The sequence below is a fragment of the Rutilus rutilus genome (genome assembly GCF_951802725.1).
Source record: "Rutilus rutilus genome assembly, chromosome: 20".
In the NCBI taxonomy this organism is placed as follows: Eukaryota; Metazoa; Chordata; class Actinopteri; order Cypriniformes; family Leuciscidae; genus Rutilus; species Rutilus rutilus.
In genome coordinates this window covers 28,695,006-28,717,738 of record NC_140225.1, presented here as the reverse complement: position 1 = coordinate 28,717,738, position 22,733 = coordinate 28,695,006, and the positions used below count along the sequence as shown (strand labels likewise).

The 22,733-nt window shown below is 36.4% G+C and overlaps 1 protein-coding gene across 5 annotated transcripts in view; it reads right to left on the bottom strand.

Moving 5' to 3' along the window:
* Positions 1-1,438: 1,438 nt before the first annotated feature.
* pde10a (phosphodiesterase 10A) overlaps positions 1,439-22,733 on the bottom strand; it is a 135,057-nt gene continuing 113,762 nt past the window's right edge. For all 5 annotated transcript variants that reach the window (XM_084390925.1, XM_084390926.1, XM_084390928.1 and 2 more), the window contains exons 7-22: positions 20,812-20,967; positions 19,453-19,503; positions 18,392-18,450; positions 17,680-17,731; positions 16,042-16,184; positions 14,072-14,164; positions 13,103-13,289; positions 11,001-11,143; positions 10,408-10,491; positions 9,756-9,906; positions 8,653-8,808; positions 7,236-7,408; positions 6,145-6,256; positions 5,910-5,990; positions 5,629-5,717; positions 1,439-2,074 (exon numbers count right to left, since the gene is read on the bottom strand). In XM_084390925.1, coding sequence (XP_084247051.1) covers positions 1,954-2,074; positions 5,629-5,717; positions 5,910-5,990; positions 6,145-6,256; positions 7,236-7,408; positions 8,653-8,808; positions 9,756-9,906; positions 10,408-10,491; positions 11,001-11,143; positions 13,103-13,289; positions 14,072-14,164; positions 16,042-16,184; positions 17,680-17,731; positions 18,392-18,450; positions 19,453-19,503; positions 20,812-20,967 — 1,851 coding nt within the window. In that variant the 3' untranslated portion in view covers positions 1,439-1,953. The remainder of the gene's footprint in view (positions 2,075-5,628; positions 5,718-5,909; positions 5,991-6,144; positions 6,257-7,235; positions 7,409-8,652; positions 8,809-9,755; positions 9,907-10,407; positions 10,492-11,000; positions 11,144-13,102; positions 13,290-14,071; positions 14,165-16,041; positions 16,185-17,679; positions 17,732-18,391; positions 18,451-19,452; positions 19,504-20,811; positions 20,968-22,733) is intronic.

Sequence of the window (22,733 nt, the reverse complement as noted above, 5' to 3'; positions counted from 1 at the left end):
TAGATTTGGAAAAGGGAAAGTAAAGCGTTTATCTCTTGTCATTATTAGAAGTGCTACAGCAACATTTTTGTAGGATTTCAATCAAATTTAAGGACTTTCCTCTTTGTGGTGGATGCACCAGTTGCTAGAGCAGGATTGGTCAGTAATGTTTTTAAGGCGGGACATAAGTAAGTCATTGAAGCGTGCAGCATTTTACCTACATGCTCAGTAATTTATCATTTAGTTATTTGTTGTATCAATTTACAGATTGGGTGGGGTTGTAGTACCTTATATAATAAAAATAATTGTTTGAGGCAAATAATTAAAATAGCTTCAGAATCAGAAATAGTTCCATTTTATGTTATCATAATCAAGCAACCGGACTGGTTGTGAATATTTTCTTTTTGGATAACCTGACCTGTCAGAAATATGCTCGCTTACCCTAAAAATCATGACAATAAATATATCTGCAGTCTGTCATCTAGGCATCATTGTTGTTTTTTAGTTTACAGCGGTTATTACTTTGTACACACACTGAGTTCCTTTCTTACAACAATGATGTAAATAGGCCATGTGTATGGAAGCTTGTTTCTGCCACTGAATAAAAAAAATAAAGGCAAATGCGATATTTCCTTAGAATTGGACTTGATAACTCACAATTGCGAGTTTATATCTCACAATTCTGAGAGAAGTCAGAATTGCAGTATATAAACTCAATTGCAAAAAAAAAGAAAAAAAAAAGAAGCAGAATATTGAGATGTAAACTCGCAATTATCTTTTCCATTTTTTTTTTATTCCGTGGCGGAAACAAGCTTCCATGCATATCAGATTTTTAATTTTGACATTTGTTTCCCCCTGAGGTTGACTTATAATGTTGGTAAAGTCATAATTTAGTATTTCATGACCATTTATCCATCCTATCCAATTGATATAATTAAAAAGAGTTGGCATTTCTAAGACCTCTGTTTCTGAACACTCAATAGGTGTGCTGTAGTTGACGTGTAAATGCTGGCAGTTGAATGAGGCATTTTTGAAGCTTAGTTTCAATAAACACTAGGAAGAAGGTTTTGAGTTTTAAAAGTAACAGTGTGTTTTTCAGGTACACTGCAAATGTTTGATTCTTTATATGACTCAATAATGCTACGAGCTTCAACGGGTTAAAGCTGAACTTCATATCAGGTTGGAAGATGCTGCAGATTTCAGTGTGGGACACCGTGACTAGTGTGTGACTCCAGTAAGGTTCAGAGTGAGACTTATGCCGTCACAAAAGCTCTTTGCTTTGGAAGGACACGCTGCGGGGGATTTTTGTTTTTTAACTCCACTCAGAATAGGCTGTATTTCTTCAAGTACTGCAAAACAATTTTTGCTCTAAATATTATATAAAACATCCAATCAGACCACCAGAGCGATGGGTTCACCGTGCCTCATGTATTAGCTTCGACTAAACATTCCTTCTGTCTATCTTAAAAAATAAATCCACTCAAGTAGCTTTGCGTATGCTTTTGACAACAGCAGGATAAAAAAGTACCATTTTAAACTAGACGGACAGTCTTCTAGTTACGAGTCACCCAACCAGATCGTAGCGCAGGTACGTATTTAAGGCCTCTTCAAATGTAAGACCACGAAAGAAACCGAAAAAAAAAAAAACTAAGAAAAATAATCACCTAAACGAAAAGATGCAGAAGCAACCTCCTAAGGAAAAGTACTGTCAATAATGATGGCCATCCTGCAGAAGTGATCCCACACAGAGCGGACTTGAGTCCCAGCCATCAACGAGGGAGCCCTGATGTCATTCGAGAGTACGCCTCCGTCACCCACTGAGGTAACATTATGTTTTGTTTATTTTTGTGAATGTATCCGTCCCGGCCTGCCCTCTGCACTTCCTCGTGCCTCTGCAGGACGTGGGACTGTCCACAGGAAGTCCAGGGTCTCTGGCAGGGGTGTAGGTGGTGCTGTGGGACAGGTGCCACAGATTTAGTTGTCCACTTTCACTGGCCCGCTGTCTGATGTCTCGCACGGTTCGTCCTCCTCAGTGGAAGCCCATGTAGAGATGTCTTCTCCTCGAACAATTCGTTCCCATTGATCCAGGTTTTCCCTGCAAACACAGATAGCTCTTCACAATATTACAGAAAAACAACAACTGTTTGTCCATATTTTGAATGTGGCAGAACAACTGGCTTAATTGCGGAAGCCCTGAACAGGAACGTAAAAAAAAAAAAAAAAAAAAAAAAATATTTTGAGATTAAAGTCGAGATAATATTATGTACAAATACTATCTGTAATTAATTTCTGCAATGACTAGCACTTCCTTAACACCTAACAAGATCACCTAACATTTTTTTTATCAGTATTTGAGAGAGATCTACAAACCTTTTCTCTCTGCCACAAGGATCAGTTGGGGTCCTCTGGATGATATATTATCCACGTTTACTGTTATTATCTTGTCAATTCACAATAAAAGACCCATGTTTGCAGTTGTGACTTTTGAGAACATACAAATTGCTGTACAAAAGATTTTCAATGATCTCAACAGCTTTAAAACTACTGATATTTACTAAATTAACTAAGTTGGTTGTGCTCACTGGCAGTGGTAGAGTGGCCCCCAGGCCTAGAGAATAGTGTATATCTACAATAATTGTATTGACTGGCCTAAAATATAGTATTATTATTATTATAATTATAATTACTACTATTATTATTATAAATTACAGTGCTACCACTACTCCTACTATTATTATCATGAATATTATTGTTACTACTACTACCACTACTATTGCTACTACTATTATTATTTTTGTTATAATTATATTAATTATTATTATTATTAGTAGTATGAATACTACTTTTACTACAACTCTCTCACAATTACTATGAGTCTTTTAAATTGCCTCTATCTATATCACTAAAATATCTCATTGCTTAAACTTACCAATGTACCTGCATACATCACTATATTGATATATTTATATTTAGTTGTTTTTCTTTTCTTTTCTTTTCTTTTCTTTTCTTTTCTTTTCTTTTCTTTTCTCTTTTTTTGTGTGTGGGTGTTCTGTATGTCCGTCTCTCTTCTGTATGTGTATGTCATTGATCTTTTACCTTGTATAAGCTACAATGTTTTTAAAAAAAAGGACTTTAAATAAAAAATGTTTTTATTAACATCCAACAACAAAATATTTGGATCAAAATAAAATATTTTTAGTCAGAATTATTGTTTCAGTTGCTTGACACATAAACGCGTCCATTTAATGAAGGATTTGGTAACAGTGACTTTCAGTTGATGTTTTGTAAAATCGAAACATTCTGATTTATAATTTACTTACATTTGATTTTCATTTATTTAAAACACTTACATTTTGTATTCTGCTATATTATTATACGTAAAATATTAAGTTAAATAATGTGCTAACTAGTCAAAACTTTGGATAAATATGATTGAATTTGTTTCTTTTTAAATCATAAAATTCAATTATGCTTAAATCTTTTATATAAAACAAATATCTAAATTGTGCTTGTGTATGAATTTCACAAAATTTATTTATTTATTTTTATTACAATTATTTTATTTTTACAATATTTTATAATGGATCCAACTAATTGTTAATGAAATTTGTTTTTGACTATTTTCATGACTGATTTTTATAAAATATATTGATTGGTTGCTACAGCCCTGCAAATGTCAACTGATAGACTGTGGCTAGAGTAATTGAGGCAATGCTGTCAGGGCAATCTGACCTAGACACGAAGGAAAGAGGTGGTCACACTCAATTTGCCGAGTTGTTTTTTTAGATCTGCCCTTTTTGTTCCATATATGTAGCACACAGGCCAATAAGAGAGGATGAAAATGGTCGGCTATTTGACTCTCCCTTTCAATTAGTGAGGTTGATGTCATTTACTGGTCCCTCTTTGATCTCACAATGACCAGGGCTCCAGAACGTCTGAACCCGCTGCCCACAGATTCCAGTTAAAGACCTGGTGCTGACACCGTGGCATGGCTTTTCAGATTGCGCCGTCAACTGTGTTTGCATTCCCCACAGATCGAGTTCAAAGAGGTCACAGAGGTCACAGTTTAGGGCACATGGGGAGTAGTTCAGACACACAGACCCATCCTCACATCAGAACTAGCACAAAGGCCACATCATGGAAGCTGGTTAATGTGACCTGAGCAAAGCAGTGTAAGTAGCATACTGAAGCTTTTAGAGATTTTAGAGGATTTCTTTTTTTTTTTTATGGCCAATTGTGAACAGATTGTAATGAAAAAAAAGAAAAACGAGACCTTTCCTGACTTCCTACATTGTCTATGAAAGCCTGTAGACTGATTTTTTTGTGAAGGCCTCTCTTCTGTTCTCTGCAGCGACAAAGTGTGCAACACTAGCTAACGTTAGCTTAGAGATAGAGTCCACTAATGTCAACAAACACAGCACAACAAACTAAAATAAAAGGTTTGCTGTTTCACGGTAACAGTGACATAAACAATATTAATCCGTAATGATTTAACAAGGTCAACTACAACAGCACAGGAAACGAATTCTTATACAGTGTTCAGGATAATGCCTAAAGAGCCACTCTCTCTGTGTACATACAGTAGTATGTCATGTGCGAGCAAGAGTAATAAGTTGCTGGCTGCAGTTCAGTTAACAGCCAGTTATCTAGTTGTCTATTTATCTAGAAACTAGCATAGCATCAATTTAAACCACATGTTAGCAGCAGGCTAAAACATGCAAGCAATGTGATAATACATACTAGGAACTACATAGATCATTCTGGATGGTTGCCAGAGTGTTGTTGGCAACTGCATAGTAACACCCTAGCAACCACCCAGAACACCCCAGCAACACCATAGCAACTACCCAGAATACCTCAGCAACATCATAGCAATGCCCTAGCAACCACCCACAAAACCCCATCTAGAATGGCCTAGCAACCACATAGCAACACCCTGGCAATTATCTAGATTACACTAGCAACCTCACAGCGAGGCCTTAAAACTTCAAACAATCTATTAAATAACCCAACATTAAAGTTTGATTTGGTAAATGTTTTTATCTAGTTACCATTATTTTGTAATTTATTTTATTCTTTATTTGCACTTTTAATTAAGTTTTTATCAGCTTAAAATGATTGAATTAAGAAAACCAATCAACTAATAATATAAAATTATAATAATCACAATAAGCAATGCTTCCACTAAGTAATATAGTCAGGGTTGCCAGGTTTACATAACAAAACCAGCCCACTTGCTATTAAAACCTTCCCAATCGCGTCCAGGGGGAGGGTGGTGGGGTGTATAATCGAGTCCCGAGTTTAGGGGAGTCAGCTTTAACACACAGTATAAAAGTAGCCCAATTCCGCGTGAAAACCGCAGACCTTGGCAACACTGAATATAGTTCATCAGCTTGTAGGCTGTTAATGGTAGCCAATTTGGCTCATTAATATAAAATGTAACTGAAGTGAGGTCACAGGTGTGCGATTATAACAGATTTGAACAAGGCTCATCATCTGACTTATAATATTAGCTTTGTCAAACAGATTTAGATATATTAGTCTCCTTCATTTGTTTAATAAAAGTGCTTTACGGGGATGGTGTATTATACCATGGTACAGGAGCATTCATGCAGTCAACCGTTGTTACAGTATGAGTGTGTGACTGACCTGCAAGACGTAAGCAGAGGACTGGAGGGGGGAAACAGCTCTGACAGGGTGGTGTAACAGGGAACTGCCACTGCATTGTAAAATCCCACCTGAATACATGGGTAAAAACGGGACTAAGGTAAAAAAAAAAGAAGAGAAAAAAGAACCGCCTTCCTACAGTATAAGCCACATTTTAGGCACACCCCCAATGTTAAGGCTGTTCCAAAGCATGGGATAGGAAAATAAACATTTTGCTAGGTGGCCTTCAAGGAGCTTGATAATGCCAGAAAGTATTCATTTACCTGTCCCTGGGGAACCTCGTGCTTTTTATCCCTGTCCATCATAGGGATGGGCTGCATTCCAATCTTCTTCATTTCATCCCCCTGTCATCACACACAAGAAGTACAATTTCACTGAATGGCTTGCAGTTTGACATACTCTTCAAAACAATACAGTGATCTGAACAATGATTTACTTTATTACATATAAATATTGTTACTACAAAAAGATTCCTGTTTGGTTAATTATATGGTTTACCTCAGCCCAGAACTCAGCATAGATGTCATTGGCTGTGATTCGTGTGACGGGCCATAGTTTGGTAACAGAGCAGAGATCACAGGCAGTCATCATCAGACCAATCACACGGTCCCTGTGGTGGACCAATAATCAACCAGCAATTAATCAAAGGGATCAAATCAGGCTTTTTATGCCGATGAAAACGAGGCTACGAGGGACAGACACACAGTCTTTACAATAACATGCGCTGATTTATAAAAACTGTTTTATTTAGTCTTTTGGAAAGATGTTTTGTCAGCTGCATAATCTATGGAAGCCTGTTTCCGCCACGGTATATATATATATATATATAAAAAGATAATTGCAACTTTTTATCTCACAATTCAGATTTTTTTTCTCAGAATTGTGAGTTATAATGTCAGAATATAAACTCGCAATTGGGGGATATAAATGTGCAAGTCTGACTTTTTTCTCGCAGTTGCAAGTTTATGTCTCGCAGGTCTGATTTTTTACTCGCAATTGTGACTTTTTTCTTGCAATTGTGAGTTTATATCTTGCAACTCTGACTTTTGTCTAAAAATTCTTATTAGAATTATATATTTTTTTAATAAACTCACTATTGTGAGTCCAATTCTGAGTCCAGTCTCACAATTCGGACTATAATTCGAGTCAGAGTCAGAAAATGAGTCAGAATTACGAGATGTTAACTCACAATTGCGAAGAAAAAAGTCTGAATTGTGAGATAAAATGTCACAATTACCTTTTTAATTCAGTGGTGGAAAAACACCACTGTACATCCATCCCTTACAGCGTTACACATTACTATAGTAATAACAGTAAATTATGCATAATTACTAACCACTAACCTTAAACTAAACCATAACCTTGAAGTACATGTAGTTAATTAATATTACTCAGTACATATTTGTGTAATTAGTCTAGTACCTTAAAATAAAGTGCGACCATTTCCGTGAGATTCACTCAAGCATGTTAGTATTCCAGTCCAAGCACAGCTTATGACCCTGTTTCGGTGGCTCCCTGAATATATCTCTGATGTTGAGGTAACGTTTCCAAGAGTTCTGTGGTAATGGAGCAAAAGTACGACCTCTAACCTGTGAGCACGGTTGTTCAGGTCCAGCGCCCCTGTAGCCAGCAGTTCAGCCAGTTGCTTGCGGTTGCCGAAGTACAGCGCGAGGTCTGTAGCAATGATGGCCTTCCTGATGATCTCCAGCACCTGCTCATACTCACTGGAAGTCAGGTTGGAGAAAATATTGTGCCCTTCCAGCTATGAGAAAAAAAGAGATAAATAAAAAAGCAAAAGCTCCACTTATGAGGCATCTGGCTCTGCTGGAGAGTGGCAGCAAAGCCAAATAGATGGCTGACAACAGACACGGAAAGACAATGCTCTGTTTAATATGGGACATTTCTTAAAAAATTTTAGTTGAAATTATAGAGATTATAGGATGAATTGCACTTTTGATTAACAAAAGTCAACAATTTCCTTATTTAATTACTGAGTGTTTACTTGTCTTTAATAATGCTTAAAATGTATAAAAGTTAAGCTAGTTGGTTTTGCTGTGTATTCCAAACTCTCTGCCCTATTACTGAGAATATTTTATTCCTAAAACATGGCGATTTTGACAATATTTTCTAATTTATGGAGTGATTAAAATAGAAATCCAAAATCCCCTCTGTAAAAACTACTGACTCTAATATGTCAAGAAAATGAAATAATTTCGAACCTGGCTATATCTAGTGTGAGTATAGGGCTGGGTGATATATCGCATGACATTGTTATGCGCATCTCGTCAGTAAAGCCGGTTCCTTGATTAGTAGTAAATCGCCATCACCTGCTTTCAGATGGAGCGGCATTTACTACACAGAGCCGTAGTTCACTGACAAGCTGAGCCATATCGCATTAATTATCGCAGGCGATACGTCCGCTCCATCTGAAAGCAGGTGATGGCGATTTACTACTAATCAAGGAACCGGCTTTACTGACGAGATGCGCATAACAATTTCATGCGATATATCGCCCAGCCCTATGTAAGTATATGCAAAATAGTGTACATTTAATTAGATAATGCCTCATTTGCGTATGTAAACATAAAACTTGTAATACAAACAAAATATTTGCAATTCTAAATGTATTTAACCAACAGTATAGTCAAGTTATTTTTTTTTTACCCTGTTCACCTGGGGTGTCTTGCCTAAAAGACAATAAAGTTTGTGGTTCCAGCCAGTTCTGCTCTGATATAACAGTATTTATAAGGACTGCAGCTTGATACAACTAGCACTAAGATCGTATACAAGGCCAATGCCCGCAAGCCAATTTTATATAAGTTTAACTGACATAGTGCACAGACTCCCTTAGATTCTTCAATGACTATGTCAGTTAAACTTGTATAAAATTGGCTTGTGGGCACTGGCCTTGTATATATATGGTGAGTGTAAACGCACGACCCTCCGACCACATCGAGCATGTTTGAGACTATCGTTCTGAGCTGGCACAGTGTGTAGGAGCTTTACCTGCAGGATGGACACCGTCTGTGAAAAATGATGCTGTTCCATTGTGGATGTGGAATACAGGGCGGCCAGCGGATGATCAAACTTCTGCAGATAACTGTTACTGTAGCCACGGTGGTCCAGGTCGTGACATAAGCAGGCTATCAGCAAGCCTTTCCTCTGTGTGAGCGAGCAAGAAAGTTATTATGTGGAGCTACTAACAGTAAAGGCCCGTTCAAACCAAGAAAAATAACTATAAAGAGAGAACTTCCACAGTATCCACACCAACAGGTGATAATGTTCTGCTTATTTAAAGTGTATCTGTAGCTTTAAATGCTTGAGCTCTTTAAGGAATTCCAGTGTTATCATTCTTCCGTGTCGTAATAGCTATTCTCATAGAAGTAGAATTATTATTAAAGCTTTAAAGTTAACGTGCTTGGAGTGAACGGACCGTAACTTGTGTGTTTTTTAAAATAGGGCAGCTTTATCAGTAACAAGTTACTTTCTCCATCAGACAAGAAGGGAAATCTTTAGTTAAATGATTTTGTTTCTTACTATGTTTCTGACTATAAATTAGTGTGTTTTATATTGTTCCTAGTAAATGTACTAATTGTTAAATTAGATACTGCCACCTCATTGTTTTTTTTTCACCAGAAACTGTAATAAATAATACATTATTTCATTAGTTACATATTTTAAAAGACATTGTCCCCTTAAGAAGTCTCATCAGCTCATAAAAATCACATTATTCTGTAAAAGTAAAGCATAAAACCTACATTTGCCATAAATATCACTCACAATTGCATTTTTGTCAACAATTAGGTCCTTGTTGTTTAGCGGTTCAGGCACACTGTGCCAGGCACTTGTTGGTTCATGAATATTAATTGCATCATATGACGTTTGCCCTGAGTGATATGCTGGAAGGCAGACATGTGAGTGCTAGCCAGAGTAAGATTACTATGACTTTAAGGGTTGCTGGACCCCTGCAGGTACAGTACCTTGGCTAACTTCTTGCTAATAGCTCATAGTTTAGAATTTCAAAAGTAGCTTCCCCAACACAACACTGATGTGAAATGATTATTGTGTAAGTTCACTGTAAGATGTGCTATAATGAGAATGATACTGACCTCAAGCTCTGTGAATATCCCAGTGGTTTTCTGCAGAATGACGTACATGCAGTGTGCCACCGTCACAGCGTGTTTCCAGTTGTGGTATGGCACTCGTCTGTAATTTTTCCGCACTGACATAGTGAAGCGACACAGTTTCTCCTGCTCAAAGCTGTTATAACACAAAGAAAGTGTGACTGTACACTCTTGCCTTGTCAAAGCGAGGTGTTTTTTCACCTACGCACACTTTTATGTCTAAAATTTTTTTTATTAAGACGACGGATTTAAATATTTTTATATCAGGGTAATTTATTTTTGCTACTTTTCAAATGCCTTTCATGTATATATTGTATCGTTCTACTCTGATCCCAGGACCCAGACCCAGACTTTTAATCCTTCAATAGATAGATAGACATACACTGGATGGATGGATATTCAGACAGACAAACAGATAGACATAGACAGACAGACATAGATAGACAGACAGATTATCCCAGACACAGACTTTCAATAGATAGATAGACATACAATAGATGGATAGATATTCAGACATAGACAGACACAGACAGCCATAGATAGACAGACAGATAAAACGTCAGACAGACATGGATGGATGGATGGATGGATAGATAGATAAAACATACAGGGCTTATAGAAATGTACACATTCTTACCTGCTTTTCCCACAAGAATTGTGAACCATGTATACAAATATTGCAGGCCACATTTCCTCAAAAGGGGCAATGTCAAAGTGAAACCTTAGACAGAAAGATGACAGTTTGTTTGCAATTCAAATCTGGACAGGTGAAATATGAACATGAATAATGCTCAAAACATCCTGATTACAACTGCACTCGTGTATCATGCCCACTTATCTACGCATGAAAATAACACCAAACAAATATGCACGTTTAGTTCCTGTGGATCATGACAGCACTTTAATAATTTATAATGAAAATAAAGCATTAAAACCTTGACACATCTGTGATATAAAAAAAACACACACAATGAGCAACATGAGGCTATGTGTTATAGTGTAACATACAACCTCGTCTGCCTCACTGGCAGCCAATGTTGGCAACAGAAATATGATCAAATTAATATGAAAAATGAATTTATTTTTTGTAATTTATTCCAGCTATGAGAATAAACATAACACGAATGTTCAGTCCAATGCTTTTAGAGCCTATTTTACAGCTATTTAACTGATTTATTACTGAAAGCCATTATGTAGCAGTGATTTGGATGTATGAGAGTGTAAACTCACAGTTCGATCTCTTTATAAATGACAGCAGGGAGAGAGAGTTGTGTGAGGGTCTTCCACTCCTCTGATGTGCAGATGCTGTGGTACGAAAGCTTCTCCATAGTCACCCGGTAAATGCACTCTGAATGTCTTATCCGGTGATACATCTACACACAAACACATACACACACACACATATATCATCACGTGTTTACGCAGATGCAAAATAAACATGCAAAACAGTCTAACCCACTGAAAATATTGTGGTTTCTTTCTATGTATCTTTCTATAATCTGCTATGGATGTTCAGTGTTTCCAGTGTAGTGGTCGACTGATATACATTTTTTTGATGGTCAATACCTTAGAGAGCAGGGTGGCAAATGACCGATATAAATGATATCACACTATATCAAGATAGCAAACTGCTAAAATTAAATTAATATTTATATTACATAATATTTACTAAATCTCTTACTACATCTCTTGTCTAATGACTTGCTTACTGGCGAAAGGCAAGGACAATAACCTCTCCTCTACAGCAACCTGCCACTCACATCACAGCAACAGAGAATGGGAATCTACGTCGTTACGCATTGCATTCTGGGTAGTGGTCGCCATATTTTAGGACACACTCAGGAGCATACAATGATAAATACAAATCGCCAGAGAGAAAAAAACTTTTTAAGAACTGCCTGCACATATTCATCACATTTCATACACAGATAAATCATGCGACCAACTTCTATTGGACCACACACAAGAGCAAATTGATTTCTCTTTTGCAGGTTATTTTTTAATAACTAAAAAGTTGCAAAATAACAAATATAATATAGCTTGATCTCAGCCAGTGGATAACGTATTTAATAAACATATCATCAAATCACCCTAATTTCTTAATGTTAAAACATTAAGGGATAACAAAAGTATGGCCCTCTGTAATGCAGCTCTGAAATGATTTGCATTGTTTTATTGGACTTAAACGGAACAAGTACAAGATTCCTTATACCGAGAGAAGCTGAACCATGAAGCAAATGAGCGCTACTGTACAAACACAGATAGTTTTCATACATTATTTATGGTGTGAGCACTTACGCATTCAAGTGGTTAAGGAAATATGGATCTGTAATACATCTGAAATAAATAATAAATAAATAAATACGAATCATAAAGCCGCATTTTGGTTAAGTTGTTTATTTTCAAGTTGTTTGGTTTACTTTTCACATTTGTTCAAGAAGCCATTTCCCTCATATATACGCCACAGTAGGAAAGAAAAAGACTATCGCAACTTCTGTTTCATGCCGGCTTTAAAGTTTGTCGATCAGATGGGAAAATATTTTAAAGTTTGCCTTTCTATTACTAATAATAAAAAAGTAAACTTTATCATTCTTTTTCGCATACATTTATCTTCTTTGTACTTACAGTTTTGTCTAATAATTTATTAGAATAGAGACAGTAAACTAATGAAGATGGAGAATGGAAGCTCCGATGCTCAGGCACTGGCGTTCTCAACGCTGTCAAAATAAAAGTCTTTATCACATCGACACAACGGCCAAAGAAAAATCTAATCGGCCAATGCTGAAAATTAAACAATGCAAAATATCAGCCTTGGCAATATATCGGTCAACCACAACTTTCACTCTACCTCTAATAAATCATACAAAGAGTAAAATCCCTGGCATAACACGAGGTGTCGAATTCTGTCTAAATAAAAATAATATTAACATAAATATTATCATGCTTCAGTCATTTTAAAATCTGCTATGAGACGAGACTCGTAAGTGGCCCCACAGAGGGCCGAGTGGCTGACAGTCCTGAGCCTGTTTTTTCCAAACGTTCCCATTCTCTTAGAGCAGTGGTTCCCAAACCTGTCCTGGAGTACCCCAACACTGCATGTTTTCTTTGTCTCCCTAATCAAACACACCTGATTCAACTCATCAGCTCATTATCACATGGGTTAATGAGCTGATGAGTTGAATCAGGTGTGTTTGATTAGGGAGACAAAGAAAACGTGCAGTGTTGGGGATACTCCGGGACAGGTTTGGGAACCACTGCTCTAAGAGGTGTGATGTTATTGCTGACAGATGTTTTATTAGACTCCAGGTCATGCTACATGTCTGCGCACTTACATTTGCACAGTGTAAGGCCAAAGCACAGAAGACGGCGAACATCTTAAAGTTGTTCTCATCAGTTTTAGTGAAGGCACTTCCTCCCAGCTTGTTCACCATTTGTACAACACCAATCACAGTCCCGCGGCTGACTATGGGCATGCACAGGATATTCCGCGTCGTGTAGCCAGTGTAGAGATCTACTTCTCTGTGAAAAGCAGAGCAGACGACACACACAAATGCACACTTACTCAGAGCTGAACACCCATAGTGCTTGCTTGTATATGATTGAGTTAGGGAATGAGTTTAACACACAACGGGTTCTAGCGCTGGCTCATCTGGTTTTAGCATAATCATCTTATTCCAGATTTACACAAATCCAGAAGCCATGTCCACTTTAACACCTAGAACCACAGACCACTGTGCGTCCATATGTCCAACTCAACAATACACTCATATTATTTGAGGACTATATACTGTATTATATTGTCAGTACAACAAACCATGATGCATAAATATTTTATTTAAATAACATATTATTATTTCCACATTAGAGTAATGAGCATGAGATTATTTTGCACCATGGCAAAAAAAAAAATCTTTCTTTCTTTCTTTCTTTCTTTCTTTCTTTCTTTCTTTCTTTCTTTCTTTCTTTCTTTCTTTCTTTCTTTCTTTCTTTCTTTTTCTTTCTCACTTTCTTTCTTTCTTTCTTTCTTTCTTTCTTTCTTTCTTTCTTTCTTTCTTTCTTTCTTTCTTTCTTGGGTTAAAATATGACATATGACAGGCTTTGTGAGATTCACCCTGCTAATTAATAATCATTGCCATGATACTGTAACTAAGACCTCGAACAACATGTCAGTGCAAAACTGAGTATTATGTTACTTTAGTCATTCATCAAGCTTTAAATACTAATTGTAGAGCCTGGTTATTTAACAAAGTGGCTTAAAGTAATCTCAGATGTTTTACATGGAAAATGAAAATCTGTATTACCTGTTGAAACGGGGGTCTGCATAGGCATCCGGAATATTCAAAACTTCTCCTGTTCGTGCCACCTGACCAGCTATTCCTTTCTCTATAGAAAACCTGGGGGTGAGTGTTTAAGTTCAGTTACCAATATATATGATGTATACTTAGTCTCAGAAATTGAATCTCATGAAAACATGTCCAGGTCACATTTCACCTCGAAATCAAAAGTAAAATGTTTATGACCATTATGATTTTTGTCCAAATTGTCTGTCTATGTCTGTCAGTCCCAGCTCATATGCTTTTCGTGGGCAAACACGCTACCGTCTGCTCCACTCGGTTGTATGTAATGTATTAAAATATATTAGTAATTAACACATTTGTAATGATGACGTTTAATCAAAATATATTACATATATCACATAACGCAACAGTTAAATTATAATCAAGTACTTTGCATTTGCTTAAGTATGTTAGTCAACAAGTCAAGTATACTTCTTTAAAGCATGATAAAATATTACTAAACCATAATGATTTAAAATGTACCTTTAAATTAAAACTTTTAATTTGACAATTTTTACAAAATGCATTATGAAAAGTGTACTTAAGGGTGTTAAGAAACATAGTCATGAAAGTGTACTATCTTTAAGGCCTTTTATTCCATTAATATTATAGCCTTTAATCTGCAAGTACAGTATTTTACAATATACTTATAAGACTGAAGCACAGCCGTGGCCAAAGGTATTGGCAGTAACAGTTTCTAGGTATACTGAAAAACAATGATAAGCATTTCATAAGTTTTAAATGCTTTCATTGGCAAAAACATTCAATATGTGCAAAGAGCCAATATTTACAGTATTGACCTTTCTCCATAACCTCTGCAATTTGCTCTGGCGTGCTGGAAATCAGCTTCTGAGCTGAATCCTGACTGATAGCGATACATTCTTGCCTTATTAGTGCTCGAAGTTGATCACAGTTTGTGGGCTTGTCCACCCGCCTTTTGAAGACTGACCACAGGTTCTCTATGGGGTTAAGATCCGGGGAGTTGCCTGGCCAAGGATCCAAACTTTTAATGGCTGCCCTTCTCTGGACAATCGATTTTCCAGAAGTCCCAAACAGTCAGAAGAGGGCTTCATCAGAGAAAATAACTTTGCACCAGTCTTCTGCTGTCCAATCCTTGTACTTCCTGCAGAATTACAGTCTGTCCTTGATGGTTTTTTGGGAAAGAAGTGACTTCTTTGCTGCCCTTCTTGACATCAGGCTGTTGTCCAAATTCTTTCCCATTCTGACGCAAAGTGTGATGGCTGCACGTCTTACATTGAAGGTAACCATTTCTAACTCAAGAACACAATGATTGGAAGAACTTCTTCCCACCTTTCAGTCTGCTCTTATAATTCTATCAGAATGATAGAGGGATTTCACCTGACTAGTACTTGTTCACACTTTCCCATGTGCTGATGATATAATTAGTGAAATTATGTTAACTGGTCATTTTATGGCAGGGGCAAAAAACAATGAAATTTAGGTTTTTATAATAAAAAGAATTGGCCAGTGAAGCTTAAAAGGCATCTGATCAGTCTGCACAATAATCTAGAAACAATGTGAATCATCACCACAACAAATGAAGCAGCAAACTTTGCAAATCACAAAATTCCCCAAATAATTTTGGCCATGGCTGTACACTACAAGTGTACATTCAATTCTTACAATAATTAAATACAATAATTAAGCACACCTCTTTTTAACAAGGGAATGTCTCATTCATTACTATAAAGGATACTGAACACACATGTTGATGCCATACTGCCTGTCATTGAGCAGCCTGATATTATACAGATTTACTGTCAACTGTCAGTTCTTCAATTCTAAATTTTGTGACTTTGTGTAACTCCTTTCATTTTCAACTACATTTTTACATAAATAAATAAATAAATGTAACTACTTTACGAGGAGGTAAAGAATCCATCATGACTGGTTGAGGAACTGTGGGTGCTCACCTAATTTCTTTGGTTTTCCTAAAGACGGGCTTCCCTTCATTCTCCTCCCCGATATCAAACAAGTCAGAGTACAGCTCTTTGTTATTGTGATCCACCTGGAAAAGCGCACATCTGTCCGCATTAACCAGGTTTTTTGCATATATCTGAAACACAAATAAACAGGCATTTCCTTAATGACATTTCTCCACAACGCAATGCAACACGTTTAACACATATGTTGAAGAATTTATTTTAACAGCATTATTACAGTGTGGTTCATCTGCAGCGAGTTCATCAGCATCGATAAGCATAATTTGTTTTGTGATTCATGTCAATCTACTGTCAGCCTTGTTGAAGGATAATATATTTGTTTTTAAATGTATCAGTGACTTTTGATTAAATCTTATATGTGTTAAAGGAGAACTCCGGTCAATTTTAACATTGAGCTCATTTTTTTGTACATTTGGAGTGCTGTCAGTACAGAGAACAACGACAAAAATCGGTGTTGACAAGTAATCGATTGTCGAGTTCACGCACATAGGTTTAGTACCTATGATCACGCGCGTGAACTCGACAATCGACTACTGTGGACTTCGACCGAAAACAGGATGTAAATACAGGTATGTGCGCTGGCTGAATAAACATCATTTTTATTCATATCTTTCACATCTACTGCAGTCAGATTCACCCGCGTTCACTCAGAAGGAATCACTCACATGACCTGTGCACTTGTAATGACACATCAAGGATGTTAAGAGGCTAAAAGCAGGTTTAAAACTTGCCCCACTGAAGTCAACAGGGTGCAAATTTTAAAAAGAGGATAACACGTTGTAGGCAACACCGATTTTTGTCGTTGTTCTCTGTACTGACAGCACTCCAAATGTACAAAAAATGAGCTCAATGTTAAAATCAACCGGAGTTCTCCTTTAATCTCAAGTGTGCATCTCATTTGCAGTCTTAAAATTGTATTATATTTTTGGAGTATATATATATCTGCATTATGAAAAACTCTGATATACTAATATGCACGTGTCTATGTGAAACTAGAAACTGAGGAACTTGTTCTTCCCTCTGGATTTCACAACTTGGTCACACATTGCGTCTCATCCCCTCCAAGATAAACTTCTACTTTATGAAACTGCTGACAAGTGAGAAATCTCCTGAAACTAAGAAAGACGTTTAACTACTTCAATATTTCCAAGGACATGCTTCCAAAACCGGAGGTAATATTTGAATAAGTCCCTGAGAGGGAAGCCAAGAGCTCAGAGAGATGCCTGTCCTCTCCCTGACCTCACTGAATCTGAATCACTTCCCGTGCTGTTTTGCTCAACATGACAGAGACATGAGGGGGCCTTTTTCAGTGGTCTGATACTTGGATTGAATGAATATTTGCGTTTGTGTGTTTGTGCAAGTGAGACCTAGAGAACTCAAACATGTGAGTCAATGAGAAAAAGAACATTTAACAACAAGCCCAAGGCTGGTGGGGTGAGCAGTGACTTGTGGGGGTTATCGCAGAACATGACAAACAAATGAGAGACGGTCTTTCATAGCACAAATCTCTATGGCGTTGATGGTGACACAGATGAGCGACAGAAGAACAGCATGTTTGTCCTCATGACCAAGCATGTGACCCTACTGAGAGAGGGAAAACCTACTCACCATGATATGTTCAAGTAGAGAATCTATTGCCACTATGTTGTCAAAGTATGTTCTGTTTGAAATTGAAAAGGGGGAAACACCTGTCATTTTAAAGGGATAAACGTATGGCACAGTATAACACAAATGCATTTTTTTTTTTTATAACATTGGTTACTTATTATAATGTTAAAAGCCAATAAACATTTAAATATTTCCACAGTATGGAGAAGGTCTTGGAGGAATCTCAGGAAAACTTATCAGGGTGCATTTAACCCCAAAATCAAAAGGATATTGAAAGGTTTTAAGATTAAGAAATTTGTTTTAGAATTAAGAATTTTATTTTGCATGGTAATTAAACATATTTCCTACCCATTACTGTAATACCTAAGGGTCACAAAAATAATGTCACAATGCAAAAAGTCTTTAATGGTTCTAAAACAAAAATAGACTATTTTCTTTAAGCAAAATTTTTGGTGTGAGGACCAGTGTTGCCAGATTGGATGGTTTTGAATTGGATTGTGAGGGTAAACATTGGCTTGGGCTGGTGGGCAAAATTCTGGCTGGTTTGGGATCAGTTTGGCAGTTTTCAAACATTTAAGTTTTATAGACTAATTGGTTAACAAACAAAACCCAAGTGTGCATGTACTCCATCCAATCAGTCATCCTGACTTTACTAAACACACACTTCATGAGATTCCACCAATTCTCACTTTCTAGGCATAAACTCGCTTACTTTGACACATCTAGGAGAAAGTCGTTGAGTTCCGTCTGTTTGGCGAGACCTCTGCAGACCTGCGAACAAAAGAGGAACCGGAAGTTTGAAGATGGCAATCACCACAAGTCGGTGTCCGAACTGATATTTCTGTCTTCTAAGAAATTATTCTCTAAGTGTATTCCATGCATTACTGATCATGTTGATCACCGGCCAAGCCATTAAACTTTTTAGAACGTCTATAATCTGCAGAATAAAAAGCTGATAAAAGCACTTCACTGCTTTATTCTACATCTACTTGTTCTTTCTTTTCTTTCTTTTTTTGCTAGAAAAGGCTTTTTGTCCTACATAGAAAAAAAAAAAAAAACATACATAATTCGGCTAGAGGGTTAGATGATGACAAGAAATTACAAGAATTGCCATTTTTGGATGAACACACCCTAAAGAAATAGTTCACCTAAAAATAAAAATTCAGTCATCATTTACTCACCTTCATGCTAAACCCATATGATGTTATTTTTTAATGTAGAACACTAAGAGGAGAACTATTTGGAGAATTACAGATAGCCACTAAGAACTGTTGTTTTATGGACAAGAGCTGCGTAAAATTATTCAGAATTCAATTGAATAATGATTCAATTTCATTTCTGAGTGAGTGATCCACTCCTTTAAGCCCTTTCATTAAAATGTGTTACTTATGGTCTTCCTTGTCTACTATGCTCATCGGGACCATGTTCTGATGATTCCCTAACTTCTGAGAAGGTTTGTGTCCCACAGAGAGAGTTACTTACTCCCAGAGAGCTCTGTGATGCACAGGGACATTAAAGCCCAGAGTGTTGTCATTCACGTTGTGCACTCGTTTAAGTACAAACAAGACTGCGTTGTCATTAATTGCACCTCCTGAGACGAGGGTGTGTTTAAATGTGTGGTCTGGTTGCTTACACTGGGCCCACCTGATCCATGTACACAGTGGATTACAGAGATCAAAACACATGTGTACAACCAAATCAAAAAGCTAATGCAACAGAACTGTCAAGCAAGCAAGGTTTAATCAATGCATTGTTTTTCTCAAACAAACTCACCTGAACTTGGTGTATGGCTACAGATGCCCAGGCCAAATTTGCTGTTGCAACCTAAAAAACATGTTACACTTAGCCAAAGATGCAATAGCACTCCATAAACAGGCAGAACTTCATAGTTCTGTGTGCCTCGCTCAGTTGAATGTCTTGTTAGCCAAAATTTGAATACAATTACACATTTATTGTTATTATTTTATTCATATCTCAATCCCTAATCAAAGAAACCTGTAAAATCTAACATCAGGCTGTATCTGAAATCGCTCCCTATACCCTGTACCCTCGTTCAGTGAATTTATTTGGTGCAATGCTCACAGGGCATGGGTATTTTCTAGCGGCTAGCTGTTATGTGTACATCGGTTGTACACTCGTTATTGAGGTTTATCATGGGATTGCATGAGTGCAACGTCCACTATGGACACACTACAAATGTCTGTCCCCTCAAATAGTGCACTATGTAAGGGTATAGAGGCGATTTTTAGGCATAGCCAAGTCTTTAGGTTTACTTAAAAATTACAGACAGGTGTGTTTGATTAGGGATGGCACTAAATTCTGCAGGACAGTGGAGGGAAGTTGGCCATCCCTTTTTTTCTCAATAACACAACAGAACTATTCAAAGGAACTAACCAAACCTTTTATAATGTAATTTACTTCGACGTACTGTAAATTGCTAGATGGCATAAGGTCTGGTCCATATTTAAACTTGTACTGAACAAGATAGGACCACCCATTTAAAATAACTTTGTATTGTTAATAGTGTAGCATTATAAAAACCACAGCCACCACAGAAGTCACTTTAAAACCAAGTAGCTTTCTGTTGGTCAACATGGGGAAACTTTGAAAAACCTGAACCCTTTGCGAAATTTGCGTTGGGAAATCTTTTGTCCCTCACACGAAATTCCAAATCGCAGGGATTCTTATTGAAATGACTGTATTTCGCCTATAAAATGTCGCCAAAGAACAGTAAATGTGACTACCTTTAAACAGTAAGAGACTGTCTGTCTGACCAACATGTGAAGCGACCAATTACAGTTTATCTTTTATTTTTACAGTTTGTGCAATTAAGGGGCTGGTTTATCTGAAATAGATAGATTGAAAGTTCAGACTCAGACTCAGTCTCAGTCCGTTTTATTTTTTAACACTACTAAGAAATTAGAATTGATCATTTCTCATTTGTCAAAAATTTAAATGTTGTAATTGAGGCAACCCACAGATGTTTTACATAGACATTACATCGAAAGCAACCTAAAAAAAATTCCTTGAATAGTCCTGAAGAAAAAGTGCAGCCTGGCTAGAAGAACTGAGAGCAGAGCCACATGGGTACTAGACATGTAAGAAATACCAGCACTTTCTCCCTTAGAGTACCTCCTGGTGGCTGAGGTTGAAGGGCTCTCTGCCCAGGTGACGGTGCAGCTCCAGGATAGCGATGAGGTCTCCGATGGCGGTGAGGATGGGTAGACACAAAACAGAATGTACACGGATCCCTGAGTCCTGCCCTGTGCCATGAGGGAATCTCTCATCCTACAGGAGCACACAGGGATCACACAGGGAAATCAATCAGTCAGTCAGTCAAGTCTGTCTGTCTGTCTGTCTGTCTGTCTAAAATTATTATAACAGGGTTTCTGCATATTTTATGAAGGTACATTTAAAACTTGTTTAAAGGGATACTTCACTTTAAAATGAAAATTTTGTCATCATTTACTCACCCTCAAGTTGTTTCAAACGTGTATGAATTTCTTTCTTCTGCTGAACACATAGGAAGATATTTTGAAGAATGTCAGTAACCAAACAGTTAACTGGAACCATTGACTTCCATAGTACTTCTTTTTCCTACTATGGAAGTCAATGGTTCCAGTTAACTGTTTGGTTACTGACATTCTTCAAAATATCTATCTTTCTGTGCAGCAGAAGAAAGAAATTCATACAGGTTTGAAACAACTTGAGGGTGAGTAAATGATGACAGAATTTTCATTTTAAAGTGAAGTATCCCTTTAAGACCTTTTTAAGACCAAGTAAAGGAATGTTTAGTAATAAAGTGAAGGTAACACAATACATCAATATGTTCTCAGTGTAAATGTATACGTCAAGTATAATGTAAATGGTAACACTTTACAAAAAGGTTCATTGGTTAACATTAGTTAATTAACTAACATGAACTAACAATGAGCAATACATTTGTTACAGTATTTAATAATCTTTTTTAATGTTAGTTAATAAAAATAGAGCTGTTCATTGTTTGTTCAAAGTGCATTAACTAATGTTAACAAATACAACTTTTGATTTTAATAATGTATTAGTAAATGTTAAAATTAACATTAACTAAGATTAATAAATGCTGAAGAGGTATTGTTCATTCATATTTCATGTAAACTAAGGTAGTTAACTAATGTTAACTAATGAACCTTATTGTAAAGTGTTACCATGTGGAAATAACTTTTACTGTACCTTCTGATCACACTGCTAATAAGTGTTCTTCCTCAGTATTTCTATCTTGCTTTCCAGTGCAAATACAAAGTTTTGACAGATATTTGTTGTTTTAAGCATAAACTCACTTAATTTTGTTCAATTTTCTCAAGACTTAATTTTACATTTGCATCTCAAGTAAATGTATCTTAATTTAAACTTGTTTAGATATTTGTACTGGAAAACAGGACAAAATACTGAGAAAGATATAATTTTTTGTTATAAAAATTATTTTTGTTAAGTCATTTGTGACTTTGTGAATTTAAGACTTTCTGCTCTGATTTAAGACCGTTTTAAGGTCTTAATTTGTGTAAGGGCGAATTAAGACTTTTTAAGACAGAAACCCTGCTACACAATTTGGCACATTATAACACAGTCCATCAGTTCACGAACATGCTATTTTTAGGTTTTACAAACCGTAGAGCTTCTGCAGCCACTTTTTTTTTTACAAATATTGTGAATGTATTTCTTTTTTATATATATATATATATATATATATATATATATATATATATATATATATATATATATATATATATATATATATATATAATTTTTTTTTTTTTTTTTTATGTATTGAAATGACTACAAGCTTGCTTTAAATAACTTGTTACTGTAACTAATTTGGGTCACGGCTTAATGACCATTGGGAAATGTAGGTCATATGGCCAACCACTGTTTTAGAGTATCAAAGACATTTTACACATAATGGTCATATTCCTACAGTTTTGTACACATATGATTAAAAATTAAAGATGGTTTAAATTAGAAGGCCAGAGACCAAATATAGTTATGGTATGGACACTGATCCTGATGAATGGAAC